Source organism: Mustela putorius, unplaced genomic scaffold (genome assembly GCF_011764305.1).
Source record: "Mustela putorius furo isolate JIRA1106 unplaced genomic scaffold, ASM1176430v1.1 tig00000174_pilon_pilon_pilon, whole genome shotgun sequence".
In the NCBI taxonomy this organism is placed as follows: domain Eukaryota; kingdom Metazoa; phylum Chordata; class Mammalia; order Carnivora; family Mustelidae; genus Mustela; species Mustela putorius.
Genome location: NW_025421304.1, coordinates 14,761,444 through 14,777,086, shown reverse-complemented (window position 1 = coordinate 14,777,086; position 15,643 = coordinate 14,761,444). Strand labels below are relative to the sequence as shown.

General features: G+C 36.9%; 1 protein-coding gene and 1 pseudogene across 5 annotated transcripts in view; one reads left to right on the top strand and one right to left on the bottom strand.

Annotated features, from left to right (window-relative positions):
* Nucleotides 1-15,643, bottom strand: part of RBL2 (RB transcriptional corepressor like 2) — a 54,790-nt gene that overhangs the window by 35,559 nt on the left and 3,588 nt on the right. For 3 of the 5 annotated variants that reach the window (XM_004744185.3, XM_045076075.1, XM_004744188.3), the window contains exons 3-7: nucleotides 13,284-13,484; nucleotides 9,224-9,288; nucleotides 4,686-4,814; nucleotides 739-899; nucleotides 583-647 (exon numbers count right to left, since the gene is read on the bottom strand). In XM_004744185.3, coding sequence (XP_004744242.1) covers nucleotides 583-647; nucleotides 739-899; nucleotides 4,686-4,814; nucleotides 9,224-9,288; nucleotides 13,284-13,484 — 621 coding nt within the window. Of the gene's footprint in view, nucleotides 1-582; nucleotides 648-738; nucleotides 900-4,685; nucleotides 4,815-5,998; nucleotides 6,236-6,425; nucleotides 6,447-9,223; nucleotides 9,289-13,283; nucleotides 13,485-15,643 lie in introns of those variants that run through there. The other 2 variants (XM_045076076.1, XM_004744189.3) reach the window with 2 other exon arrangements.
* LOC123390967 lies at nucleotides 2,282-3,042 on the top strand (annotated as a pseudogene).

Genomic DNA, 15,643 nt, shown 5'->3' with positions numbered 1-15,643 from the left:
ACAACATATACACTCACCGAACTGCCATTTCAGTTCATGTTTTAGGCCATTTAATTTTTACACTTTTTTTATTTACTAAGAAGTTCTACTAATTTTGTGAAAACTAAACTTCAGTTCACTGCTAATTATAAAACCCTATGATACACAAGCTTGCTACACCACGTCAGTCCTCCGTACAGCAGGTGCATTCTGTGGACAGTGTTTCAGGGTGGGTGCCCCGTGCCAGTCGGACTGGGAGGTGCAGTTTCTGGTGATATGCTGAGTTATCCTTCCTAGCTGCTGTAGGCTCTGTGAAGACCTCACTACTTTCATGTCATGGTTTTTAACCTATGTAGTTCTGAAATAATTTCTCTCAAAAATTATGATCGAAAAGCTTAACTATTAAAGCTTTAAAGAACAGCCACACAATTTTCAATAGATTTAAAACCATGTGCTTAGAGTAACAGTTGATGTAATTTGCTATGATCTCCCACAAAACATATTCTAAATTTCCAGGGTACAAACAATAAAAACAGTAAATGCTGAGGTTTTCTAAGTACGCAATTTAAAATATTAAAACAGTCTGATAACAGAAGTACTCACAAACTCTCTCCAAAATTCCCAGGTTCTAAAAACCCCGTAAGATTTTCTTCTTTTCCCTTAAGGAGCTATGATGAAAGAAAAGATCCTTAAGTCATCATATTAAAACAAATCTTCCCCAGAAATTATCTTCAAATTATTTCTTTACTACTTACAAACCTTTTTTTCATAAAGTTTCCTAATGTAGGGTTTCCAGAAGTGTTCTTTTATTCCCTTTGCTTCCAAAACTAGGCCATCATGTAAGGAACAGAGTTTCTCAATGACACAAGGTGGATCAGAGGAAGGTTTAGAATCCTTAGCATGAAAATCTTCAGACAGGCCTACAATGAATAAAATCGCAGAACAGAGAGATCAGGTAGCATTCAAAACGTCAAATCATAATAAACAAAAATACATAGTCTAATCAGCATGTGACTCAGCATGTAAGTATATAGGAAACAGGGTATAAGGGCCTAATTTGACTCTAAATATACCTCAAAAGTAGCAAACAGACAAAAGAAAACATAGGCAGTAATCTCTTCTGACACCATCCTTAGCAATGTATCTATGGATATGTCCCCTTATGTAAGGGAAACAAAAAAACAAAAATCAACGATCAAGATAACACCAAAATGAAAAGCTTCTGCACAACAAAGGAAACATCAACAAAACAAAAAGCCAACCAAGAAGAAATCTGCAAATGATTTATCCAATAAGAGGTTAATACCCAAAATATATAAAGTCCTACAACTCAACACCAAAAAACCAAATCATCCGTTTAAAAAATGGGCAGGGGACCACGATAAACATTTTTCCAAAGAGATCCAGACAGCTAACAGACACGTGAAAAGATGCTCAATACCACTCATCATCAAGGAAATGCAAACCAAAACCACTGTGAGAAATGACCTCACACCAGTCAGAATGGCTGGTATCAAAAAGGCGAGAAGAACAAGCATTGGTGAGGATATGCTGAAAAGGCATTTCTCGTGCCCTTTCTGGTGGGATTATAAATTGGTACAGACACTGGGGAAAGCAGTATGAATTTCCTCCAAAATTTTAAAATAGAAACACCTAAGATCCAGAAATTCCACTGGTATTTACCCAAAGAGAATGAAAACACTAATTCGGAAAGGTATGGACTCCCATGTTTACTGCAACATTATTTACAAGAGCCAAGTATGAAAGCTATTCAAGTGTCCATTGATAGATGAATCTCATTCTCTCTCTCTCTCTCTCTCTCTCTCACACACACACACACACAGAGGATATTACTCTGCAATCTTGCCATTTATAACAACACAACTGGACTTAGATGGTTAGTACGCTGAATGCAGTAAGTCAGACAGTGACAGACAAGATACCACGTGATTTCACTTATGTGTGCAATCTATAAAGCAAAACAAAGAAACAAAAAACAGACTCTCAAGTACAGAAAACAAACTGCAGAGGAGAGGTGGGGGGGGATGGACAAAACAGATAAAAGAGATTTAGAGGTACAAATTTCCAGAGATAAATAAGTCATCCCCCCCATGGAGTACTGCTGGGCCTGCTGGTCTGTGGTGAGCTGGAGACACCAGTCTCTGTTCTGTAGGATGGTTTATTAAAGTTGTCAAGAATAAGGCTTGCATCAAGAGATACCAAGTGAAATTTAGAAGGTGAGAGGGTAAAACAGATAACTGTGCTCAGAAATGCTTGGTAATTCAGGATAAAAATAAGTATAACACATAAATACAGAATGATGGTCCATGTAACCAACAGAGAGATCATTTATCACACTGCTCATGCTCAGACAGAAGGAAATATGATAGCTTGTGCAGCTCTCATGCTCATGAACTCCCAAAATATGGTGATGGCTGGCCTGACAAGTAAGCTGCTGCATATTGTGTGGACCCGCTGCTGGCCTGTAGGCTTCTCAACAGGTTTGGCAGAGACAAGATCTATGAAGGCCAAATGCAAGTGATTAAAGACAAATGCAACGTGGAAAGCATGGATGATCAATCTGTGCCTTCACTTGCTATCTGGATACAGGGCTGGCCAGAACTACTACTGGAAATAAAGTTTTGCAGACCCTCAAGGGAGCTGTGGATGAAAGCTTGTCTGTTGCTCACAGTACCAAACGATTCCTTGGTTATGATATGAAAAGCAAGGAATTCAACGCAGAAGTACAAGGGAAGCATGTCATGGGTCAGAACACCGCAGATTAGATGTGTTACCTAACAGAAGAAGGTGAAGATGCTTATAAGGAACAATTCTGTTAATACATAAAGAACAAAGAACCTCTAGATAATGCTGAGGAGATGTATAAGAAAGCTCTTGCTGCTACATAACAGAATCCAGTCTATGAGAAGAAGCCTAAGAAAGAAGTTAGACGGAAGAGGGGGAACCATCCCGAACAGTCTTTTGCCCAGAAGAAAGACCAGGTAGATCAGAAGAAGGCAAGCTTCCTTAGAGCTCAGGAGCAGGCTGCTGAGTGCTAATAAACCAAACCACAATTTCTATGAAAATTTTTCAGATAAAGACAATAATGAACTTATTCATCAAGCAGCTTAAATAAATATAGTCATGGAGATGAAAAGTGCAACATAAAGAATACAGTCAGTAATATTTGTAATAACACTGTATGGTGACTGATGGTGACTACACTTACCATGGTGAGTGCTGCGTCATGTACAGAATTGGCGAATCACTATGCTGTACACTTGAAACTGATGTGACATTGTATGTTGATTATACTTAAATAAGAATAAATAAATAGGAATAGAAGTAAAGTGTATCACTACTCAAAAGATTTCAGTTATTCAGTTATTTATCTAGAGATACTTAAAGAAAAAAAAAACTAAAGAAACAATTTTAGTATACTGCTGTGAGATCTAAAAAACATAAAAATAAAATATAACTTTGCAAGTAAGTCTGACATTCAAATAAAAAAATACAACTTTGGAAAACAGTACTAATCAAAGTATATATAGTTTATATGCTTTCATTCCATTACACTGGGATGTATTTAAAATACTGATTTACAACTTACTCTTGCCCTAGACTCAGTATAAGAAAAGCTAAGTAAGAAGGGGAAAAATGAAAAGCAGCCACTATGTAGAAACATAAAAGGGACTCAGGAAGGAAATAAGAGAAAAAGACATTAAATGAAAAATATTACATGTACCAAAGCAGGAGCAACTAGGTAACTAACTCCATTAACTTTAAAATCTACCTTGCAAGTCGGACAACCTAAAATTCTAATTATAACCACCCCAAAATTGAAAATCACTCAGAATCCTACCATCGTATTATTCAAAGAGCATAGCATTACATACTAGCTCTATAAATACTGTTTAATATTTATAATATTAACTGTAAGTTATTATTTGGTCTCTTACGGTAACTCATTCGTAGAAAATACGTCTTAAAACCTGTTAAATCCATTGCCAAAATAATCATTTCTATTCACCTTTCAGTTTTAGAGTTAAAAATTTATTTTACTTATTTACAACCATTACTACTTCTCTGTAGGAAAAAATTTGAAATGAAGAGTATTTCAAATTTGAAATGAAGAGCTCCTACTGTGTATCAGGCATAAAGCCTGGCAATGTAGAAAAACAACATCAGTTTTAATGTAACTTTGCTACCCTGGGTTTTTAAATTCCTTCCTCCTGTTGAGTATATTCTGCAGAAACTTCTCAGGTTGTCATGTGAGACTTTACACTTTATAATATTTGCAGTTGCTTTTTCCATAGATATTTTTACAGAGAGCTCAACTCCTAGTGACAAGTAGTTGTAAGTGCTCTGGAGAACCATGATGATGGAGTTTTTCAAAGCACTTCTTTTTTTTTTTTTTAAAGATTTTGTTTATTTATTTGACAGAGAGAGATCACGAGTAGGCAGAGAGAGAGAGAGGAGGAAGCAGGCTCCCTGCTGAGCAGAGAGCCCGATGTGGGACTCGATCCCAGGACCCTGAGATCATGACCTGAGCCGAAGGCAGCGGCTTAACCCACTGAGCCACCCAGGCGCCCTTCAAAGCACTTCTGTTCTCGGATGCTGGAAACCTGTGGTATGTGTACAACTCCCAAGAGTAAACACAACGTAAAAATGTGAGTTGTCCAATAATCTCTGATTTATAATCTTACCTTTAAAATTAGGGTTTACCAGCTCTTTACGATTGGAACACTGAAGGGCATTTCCATAGACCAAGTCCAAAGCACACAGCAGAAGATGGTAAGAATTGACCAAATCATCACTAATCATGGGGAAATTACCTACAGGAATATAAACAGTTATCGAGTATATCTGCATCAACTTTATAATATTTTAAAAGTAATTTATTCCTTTATTTATAATGACATTATACAACACTGTACCAAAGTTGACTCATGAGCTACATGAAATGTTCTGGCAAATTTACATTTTGAAATATTACTCTTAAAGTCTAATAAATTTCTAAAAGCATAATAAAAACTAAAAGTTTACTAAAAACAACATTCATTCACTCAAAATTCATTAAATAAGCATTAAATTCCTAGTAGCTGATCCAAATTTTATCATTTTCTTTCTTGAAAATTCTAAACAACTTCATAAATTATCTCAAACTGTAGGAAATTCTTTGTGTGAAAATACTCCTCTGCCCAGAAAATTAGTAGATATCGTACACCTAATTAACACTGTATGTTAACTATACTGGAAGTAAAATTTAAAACTTAACTAATTAAAAACAAAAAAGTAAAACAAAATAAAAATACATGAAGACAAACAATGGTCCAACATTTCTGGGATGCAAAAAAACAGTTCTAATAGGAAAACTCATTAAAAAAAAAAAAAGATTAATAGAAAAACTTAAGATAGGAAAAGCTGAAAAATGACTTTTTCATGTATATACTTAAAAAAGACCAGAACCTATAATCAGAGTCCTAGTAGTAATATTTTAGATACTTTCTACACAATAATACAAACTGGTACAAATTCATGCAACCAGATCACAATGGAAGTCTAGAGCTAAAATCCCAGGAGTGATATAGATACATGGTAACAAAGGAAAAAGAAACCAAAACTCAAACCTATAGAAACATGTCACTTCTGTAATGCTGGCTTAAGTCTAACACTGAAATCGGTTTTCACAGTCAGGTAAACAGTTTTATTCCTAGAAATTAAGAAATATTTCCAGACTTCTTTTATAACTTTGAGCATATCCCTTTTCTCATTCAACACTGCATACACATGCTTCCTAGTGATTATACATTCTTATAACATCACATAAATTCAAGTTTAATAGCTAACATACATCTGAGGGATTATTTCTAAACCTCAACATTTTCACATGTAATGCCTGCCCAAATACATGCAAACATGTATGTACACACACACACACACACACACACACACACACACTGCTTTGTTTCAGGCTTTTTTTTCCCTTTCCTTTCCTCCAAAGAAAATTGCCACTTACCTCTACATATCAGGATAAACTCTCTTTTTATAAAGATGAAAACATTCAACAAATCAACTTAAATGAATTAAAGAGAAATTTTTTTTTCTGTTGTCATGAAGACAAATAACAATTAATAGGTTAAGTTTTGCACTGATACAACCAAACTAACTTGCTTGGTTCCACTATAAAGATGTTTCATACTAAAGTGTACTCAGTTTCTCAAATGTAAAAGAGGAAGTGGAAACTACTGGTTTCAAGCTACAAAACCCATCACATCGACAAGCCTAAACTTGTTACTGGTTTGTACTTGCCATAAAGGGAAAAAAAACAAAAACAAAAACCCACAAACCAGCAGCCTGTAACTTCTAACACAAAAACAGAAAGGCCCCTGAAGATCAAAATCTTGAATTCCCAAGACTGTCCCACATGACGTACAAATCCTGACCTTAGAAACAGATCTCACTTGGTTAAGATAAGTTATCTTTCAAATAAAGATAACTTGTTTAAACTCCAAAGTTGGCTTTGGAGGAATGAGGAGATTGGAGAGTGTAAAACAGGAAGTGGCACCCCAAGTGGTCTTCAGGCCACAAAGCTCTTCAGGGTAACAAGCCCAGACTTGTCACTGGTGTATACTTGCCACAGGAAGTCAACAAAGGTAAGAGGCAGAAAGCTGGCTTCCATATCAGGAATGAGATCATCTGGGATTGCCCATATGCTACAGGGAAGTCAGAGGAAGGTGGCTACAGAAGAGTACAACTCTCTTCAAACAACTAAATCAAGAACTGAATAAAACAGGGACGCCTGGGTGGCTCAGTTGGTTAAGCAGCTGCCTTCGGCTCAGGTCATGATCCCAGCGTCCTGGGATCATGTAGCCCAGCGTCCTGGGCTACTTGCTCTGCAGGGAGCCTGCTTCTCCCTCTGACTCTGCCTTCCACTCTGTCTGCCTGTGCTCTCACTCTCTCTCTCTCTTACAAATAAATAAATAAAATCTTTAAAAAAAAAAAAAAAAAGAACTGAATAAAACAAATTCAACAACTCTATTAGAAAAGTTCCTGGTGAATCATAAAAGATCATAGTGTCAGACAGTGAGGAGATAAAGACTCTTCAGATTAAGTAATTACAGATGGAACAAATAATAAAACACAAACACTGAATTAACTGCAGAGACAAAAACACATGTCACCCCAGGTAATCAAGTGAGACCAAAATGTAAATAAGGACAATAAAATTGTTTGTAAATAGTTTATAAAGTACCAAATACATTCACTCCCAGGTACACATGCACCATAAAAGACATAAACAAAACAGATAAAAATCCCAGAAGTCAACATATACCTGCCCACAATCGAATGACAACATTAATACCGTATAGAATACCAGCCACGGCAAACTAAAAGTGACAGCAAGGGTGATTGCCACTATTAGAACAGTTTATATGCTCCTACGCCTTTATTTTGTACCACTTACCCTATCACCTTTATCGCTACTAAAGAAACATGCCAGTGTGAGGGAAAGCAAAATAACTAGCAGCTTATTTTTGGCAAAAGAAAGATTTTCCTTTTTTTTTTTTAATTTATTTGAGAGAGAGACAGTGAGAGAGAGCAAGAGCAATGAGAAGGTCAGAGGGAGAAACAGACTCCCCAGGGAGCTGGGAGTCCAATGTGGGACTCCGGGATCATGACCTGAGCCGAAGGCAGTCGTCCAACCAACTGAGCCACCCAGGCGTCCCGATTTTTCTTTTATTTAAATTCAATTAGCCAACATACAGTAACATCATTAGTTTCGGATGTGGTGGTCAATAATTCATCAATTGCATATAAGCCCCAGTGCTCATCACATCACTTGCCTTCCCCAGTGCCCATCACCCAGGTGCCCCATCCTCCCTACCTATCCCCCCACAACCCTCTGTTTGTTTCCCAGAGTCAAGAATCTCTCATGGTTTTTCTCCCTCTCTGACCTCCTCCCATTGTTTTCCCTCCCTTCCCTTATGATCCTCTGTACTATCTCCTAGATTCCACATATGAGTGAAACCATATGATAACTGTCTATCTGACTGACATTTCACTTAGCGTAATACCTTCAATCAACCATAAAGCTCAAGAAGGAAGGCTGAGCTCTCATTTAACTAGCTAGTTAAAACTCATTTAATCAGTTATAATCAGACACATCAAACCCAAGACCAATGGAGTGATGCATCCCTGCTTGAGAGCCTTTGCCTCTGGCAAGAAACCGAGAGCTAGATCTGGGTTCAAATCCTAGCTCTGTTCCTAGCAGCTAGTTTTTGGGCCTCAGTTACCTAACCCTAAAAGTAAATTATTTGGGCTACTTGATCTAATAATGAGAATCTCTTACATTTACAAAATTCCAGCTCTGATTCTTTGGTTACAACTTTGTATTTTATTGGGTTTTCTTAATAGCAAAGGCATTCTACATAGTCTATATAATTAATGTAACTTGTTTTCTCCTTGAGATTACTAAGAATCATTTCTACGTAGAAATATGGAGAGGACCCCCCAAAAAAACACCATCTTTCACTGAATATAGACCTTGGGTAAGTTAAGGGAGATGAGAAGGGGGAGGAAATAAATTGTATCCAAAGGCATTAGAGCAAGTGTCTTTATCTGAACAAGATGCAAAAAGTAGGGCGCCTGGGTGGCTCAGTGGGTTAAGCCGCTGCCTTCGGCTCAGGTCATGATCTCAGGGTCCTGGGATCGAGTCCCGCATCAGGCTCTCTGCTCAGCAGGAAGCCTGCTTCCCTCTCTCTCTCTCTCTCTCTCTGCCTGCCTCTCCATCTACTTGTGATTTCTCTCTGTCAAATAAATAAATAAAATCTTTAAAAAAAAAAAAAAAGATGCAAAAAGTAATCCAAACTATACATACTGAGATGAGCAGACACACTCAAAGAAATAAGACATGGCTCATGAAAAATACAGCTAAAGATACCAGTACAGACCACTAATGTGTTTTCAGTCCGTAACTCAGAAGAAGAATAGCTTTGAACGGAAAAAATGTTACATAAGAACAAAATTAAAGGATTTTCCACTTTTAATAAAAGAAGTTCTGGACATTATAAAGAAATTAAAATCTTTTATGAAAAGGCAATACTCAAAAATGAATCTGAGACTAAAACCCTTAAGAAATTTTTCAGTGCACATCTTTCCCTGATACACATTACAGGTTGACAAAAGTACTATGTGAACATTTAAATAAGCTAACATCTAGGTAAATATTGCTCTGTCTTACCTTTTGCGTATATAAAGAGCACCCAGCAAAAATGGAAAACCTCTGACACGGTACAGGGCTGTCGCCTTTGGGGGAGAAAAAAAAAGTCAGGAGATAAGAGAAGCATGCAAGAAAGACACCACAAGTGACTATAAAGTAGGTGAGACACCAAACCCACAGTTAAAGGGAGTAAGAGCAGATTTACTTCACACAGAAAACATGCAAGTTCTGCTCCAACCAAATCCTGGTAAGGACAAAGCCAAGGAGAGCTCATTGCAGAAAAAAGAAAATTCTGAAGAACTCTAAAAGGTTTTCAAGGTTAAGACAGGTAAGGCAGAAAATGAGTGACAACAGTTCTTCTAATGACATCTGCAAGGCTGATGCTGCTTTCGGACCTTTGTATGCTGATTATTTCCCCATTTTTTTTCCTTTATCACAGCTGATAAACTGTAAACCCATCCCTCCCTCCCTAAAGACATTGCAGATTACGTCAAGTCACAAAAGGACTATTTGATGTAACTTCTGGGCTTCCTATAATTTTTTATTTATCGCTAAGACGATCCATTCTATTTTGTCAATGCTGTTTGTTGAAGGGAGTTTCAGACCTGTTTTAAGCTCTTGTCTTGTCTACCAGAATCCCCTGAAATGTTTAGATAAAACATCTTTGGTCTCCACATCCCAACAAGGAGCTCTAAGAAGAACAATCAGGACACTGGGGTTTAGTTCTCCCACTGTCCTTCACAAGGCACATTTGCTGTCCATACGCCTCGTCTCTTCATCTGCTGAACGATCATTCTACTTGGGCAGAGTTCTGTACTTAAGTCACCAGTCCATGGCGACATTAAATGTCAGTGCCCTGCTTTTTAAAAGTGGCCTCTGGGGCACCTGGGTGGTTCAATTGCTTAAGCCTCTGACTCTTGATTTCCGCTCAGGTCATGACCTCAGGGTCATGAGACTGAATCCCTTGTTGGGCTCCACACTCAGCAGAGTCTGCTTGAGATTCTCTCGCTCTGCTCCTCCCCACTTTCGTGCATGTTCTAAGATAAGCAAAATCTTCTAAAAAATTAATACAAAATAAAAGCGGCCTCTGTGCCACAGGCACATGAGAACTATTCAGTTTTAATGTCTACCAAGATAAAAGCCAAACTTTTTTTTAGCTTAACATTCAAGCCACTCTAAAAACTGAATCTTTAACTTGAGAACCCTAGAGTTTAACCTACTAGACCAAACTGCCTCTTATTTTGCCACTTTGGTATATTCCTTCTTCATCCTATGCTATGAAGGCTCTATCAACATCTCCAAATTCACCCATCGAAATCCAACCCATCATTCCTTACTTCATGGATCCTTAGCTGACTGGCTCATGTACAGTGGTTTAATTTTGGCTCAGAAGTTGTACGTTTCTATTGTCTTTCACATTTCTACATGCCTCCTCTCCACAACTATACTGTAAACTCTCAAAAGACAGTGGCTGTGGGGTTTTGGTTTTTTTTTTTTTTTTTTAAAGACTTGTGTCCTGGGGTACCTGGGTGGCTTAGTTGGTTAGGAACTCAACTCTTGATTTTGGCTCAGGTCATGATCTCAGAGTCGTTGGACTGAGCCCCGTACTAGGTTCTGCGCTAAGCATGAAACCTGCTTAAGATCCTCTCTCTCTTTCTTACTCTCGCTCTCTCAAAAATAAATAAATAAATACTTGTGTCCTATATAATACCTAACAACATACTTCACACTAAGTTCTCAACAAATACCCAGTGACAAATTCTCAAAGTATGTGTGAGTACAGAGTTGTGATGAAGCACATGGGTTCTACAAGCAGACCGCTAATTTCAGTAACAGCTCCACACTTACTGTGTGACCCCGACCAAATTACTTAACCTCTCAACAGCTTATGTTTCTCCACCTATAACAACATCAACCTCATATGGCTGTCATATAGATTCACTGAATACAGATTTATTTATTTTTTTATTTTTTAGTATTTTATTTGAGAAAGAGACAGTGAGGGAGACCATGAGAGAGGAGAAGCAGACTTCCCATGGAGCTGGGAGCTCGATGTGGGACTCGATCCTGGCACTCTGGGATCATGACCTGAGCCGAAGGCAGTCGCTTAACCAACTGAGTCACCCAGGCACCCCCTGAATACAGATTTAAATCTCAGAACAGTCCCCATAACAAATGTTCAATAAATGGTGTATGTTACTACTATTAGCCAAAAGTACTAATTAATGTATACAGAGTGATCTAAATGTAAAACTTTTAGAATAAAGTTATCTTACAATTTTCTTAACTATAATTAGGTAGTACAGATACCCTACTAAATATCAAAGCAAGTACAATCTAAAATCATTTTCTACAACACTACAAAGACAGAAGATATTATCTCTCTTTCTGTAAATGATACAATCAACCTCACTCAGATTTGGAACAAAGCATCTATCCAAACTTTGGAAATAGTTCTCCAAAACTACAAGCAAACTACATCGGCTGCTTCCTTAGCAGTGGGGTCATCTAAGAAAGTAGAGATTCTTTTATTTTTAAAAGCTATTCACTTGGGGCACCTGGGTGGCTCATCAGTTAAGCATCTGCCTTCAGCTCAGGTCATGATCAGGGTCCAGGAATCGAGCCCCATGTCAGGCTCCCCGCTCAGCAAGGAATCTGCTTCTCCCTCACGCTCTGCCTCTGCCCCTGCTCCATTTCTCTCCCTCTTATTTCCTCTCTCTCTCAAGTAAATAAATAAATAAAATTTTTTAAAAAAAGCTACTCACTTACTTATGTAAACACCTTTCATAATTTGAGAAAAAAAATTTATATTGAAAGAGAAGCAAAAATAAAAAGAGAGAGAGCGAACAAAAGAGGCAAACATTATTCATTCAAGTATAACAACTCCTTTTCCCTGACTTGTCAACATTCTTCTAGTTTAGTTTAAAAACAATTTCCAGGGGCGCCTAGGAGGCTCAGTTGGTTAACGGCTGCCTTCAGCTCAGGTCATGATCCCAGGGTCCTGGGATCGAGTCCCACATCGGGCTCTCGGCTCAGGGGAGAGCCTGCTTCTCCCTCTCCCTCTGACTGCTGCTCGGCCTGCTTGTTCTCACTATTTCTCTCTCTCAAATAAATAAATAAACAACCTTAAAAAAATTTTCCGATTCTACTTTATGAAAAAGTGTTCATGATAAAGGTAGAGAATTTACTTCCCAGGATTGCCTTTATTGGGAAAGATGCAAAACACTGAGCCAGAGGAAGTTTACAGATTTTGCAGACATGATCAGAAAGCACAAATTCAAAAAAGATTTTTTAAATTTCAAAAAAAAAAAAAGAAAAGAAAAGAAAGCACAAATTCATGATCATTTTAGGTCCCCTACTCTTTCCCATCTAATTTCTCTACTCTTCATTGACTGTAAACTTCAAAATGACACATAGAAGCCAGTTCAGGAGGATTATATGTCACTAAGCTGGACATAAAAGTCAAATAATACAAACAGTCAACATAGTCAATAAGAGAAAATCGAGGAGTCAAATTCTATATCCAAGACGGCCAACTGGCAAAAATATCTAAGATCTGACTTTTGCATTTTGGGGTGCTTAAATGAAAAGGTTAAGTTTACAGAAATAATAATTCCATGCATTTCACAATATGAAGGAAGCCCAATTTTTCATAGCTAACATGAATCAAGAAGCAAGAAATTATTATTTAAAGAGAACTATTGGAAAGAAAGATTATTTATGAAATCACATTTTGTTTTTTGTTTTTTGTTTTTTGTTAAGACTAGCAAAATAGGGGCGTCTGGGTGGCTCAGTTGGTTAAGCGACCAAATCTTGATTTCTGCTTAGCTCATGGTCTCATGGCCTGTGAGCCCCATGATGGCCTCCTCCCTGGGCCTGGAGCCTGCTGAAGATCCTCTCTGCCCCTCCCCCCACACCCAGTGCAAGCATTCGGTCTCTCTCTCTCGCTCTAAAAAACACAAAAACAAAACAAACAAAAACCTAACAAAATAAACTGAGGGACACCAACTGAGGGATCAGAACTGAAGCACAGATCAAAAAAAAAAAAGTGTATTCCTGACTAACAAATATAAAAACATACCGCTGTTTTCTTCCTCTCTGTTGACGAGGCTGCTCCTCTTGAGGATATTTAAAAATGTCCTGAAAAATGGGTTCATATTTCTTAAAAATTACCGCTGAAACAGTGAAGTTTCTTTCTAATCTCTCAGTACGTTCTCTGAAATGTGGGGGTAGATTTGCCATGTCTTCCCACTTCTTCATCTTGTTAAAAAATTCAATTAAGCTGATATTAAAAATAAAAAAATGAGATATTTTCAAAATTAACACAAAGGTGGGGTACACAAATATAATTAAATCAAAAATTTAACTAATTATATTACTTTAAAATGGTGATAAAATCACACCTCATGCCTCTGACTAGCTTAATCTCTTAGATTGGTTTATTTCTCTGATTTTCCTAATCTGTTTTTCTGAAATTATCAGAAAGCTTTATTTTTAATTATGAAATAAATAAAAATAGTAAATAATTAGAGTAATGTAACCAATATTTAAGTATTCAACTGCCAAATTTAACAAACATTAACATATTGAAGAAATTTTGCCATGTTTGCATCAGATCTACCAAAACAGCCAAATTCCCGTTTGTACTCTTCCCCAAACCCATGCCCCTCACTGCCTGCTCAAAGATAACCACCATTCTAAAGTTAGCCTGAATCCTTCCCATCCCTGTGGCTATACTTACAACTTCGTATAGGTACTATATGGATCTAAATGTATCCATAAATAGTCAGTGGTATCTTTTGCATGTGTGGCTTTAAGATTTTAGATAAATAGTATCATATTGTAAGTAGAATTCTGCAACTTGCTTTTTCATTCAATGTTTCTGAGATTAACACTGTTAGATGTAGATCTCATTGATTTTCACTGTTAAAAATATTCCTTCATATGAACTACCATGACTTTCTGCATTCATTCCCCAATCAATGGAAACTGAGTTTACATTATGACCCCAAAATGCTGTAATTGACACATTCTTGTACATGTATGTAAGAGCTTCTTTTGGGACACCAGTAAGTAGAACTGCTCAGTCAGAGACTGTGCATCTTCAACTTCACTAGATTTGGTCAAATTTCCCATTCAAGGGGCCATGCCAATTTATACTCTCACCAAAGTACAACAGCAATACAGAGTTCCCATTTTCCTACATAATGACCAAAGTTGGTTTTATCAGACTTCAAATTTCCCCAATCTGATGAGAGTAATGGATACCTTGTTTTTAATTTGAATTTCCTTGGTTACTAGTGAAATTGAACATCTTTACATACATTGATTAGCTATGTGAGTTTTGATCTTTGGGAAACCACATTCTTTACCCCTCGTTTAGTGGCTGTTTGTCAAACGGGCAACCATTTGTTAGTAGATCTTTATATAAATCTGGATGCTGATCTTCTGTCAGTTATACACATTGGAAATACCCTTCCTGACATATTCTTTGTTTTAACCCATTTTAGTCCATTATGTCAGAAAAGTAAAAAATCTGAACTCAAAGGTAAAAATTTAAAGATAGAAACTGAGTTTCTGAAATGGAACTACACCTGAAGCATAGGACTGTATTACTTGCACTAAAATGTTGGATAAGTCGATTTACTACAATTTATGATGATGATTCCATAATCTGACCTTTGCTTCTAAAGTTCCAATCCTAACTGGATTGCCCTGCCTCCCCTTTTCTTCTCCGTAATGATTACACTTTTGCACCTTATTTAAGTCCACTTTATGCAGGTATACAGTTCAGGGGTTCAACTCTTTATGCACTGCCTCTTGTTCTTAGGCCGAAATATAATTTGGGATGGAGTTCAAGGTTAATAGACTACAGCTTAAATATTACATTTCTTCTTATTTTAATAGTAAGTGATTTTTTAAGCCATTAGGTACATAAATTTTGCCTGTGGCATTCTCCCCCCACAAAGTGCCAAATAATCTTTTCCCACCAATCTTTAGTAAGTCATAAAAGAAAATTCACCCAAATGGCACATATGATAAATGTAATCAATTCAATTATACAGCAGATAGAAAAAGCAATTTCTGCCTCTTCTTTAAATCATTATTTGGCCCTTTCAGTAACTGATTGTAAGAGTGTTGCTTATCCCCCAATACAGGAAACAGAGAAGTCTTTACACACTCCATATATTAAAATACAAATCCTGTACATGTAGTTTTAAGTTTAATACCATATTTAATTACCTCTACAATTTAGAGTATATCCTAAAGTTTCTCAATATCCTTATTTAGAATTCTCCCAATACCGCACAATAAGTCATAACCTTCAATAGTAAATTCTTCATATAAATGCCTAATACATTAAAATTTCAATACTTTTCACTAAAGAGTAAAAATATAATAGATACTTATATGTAGTAAAGGAAAACCATGACCTAACTT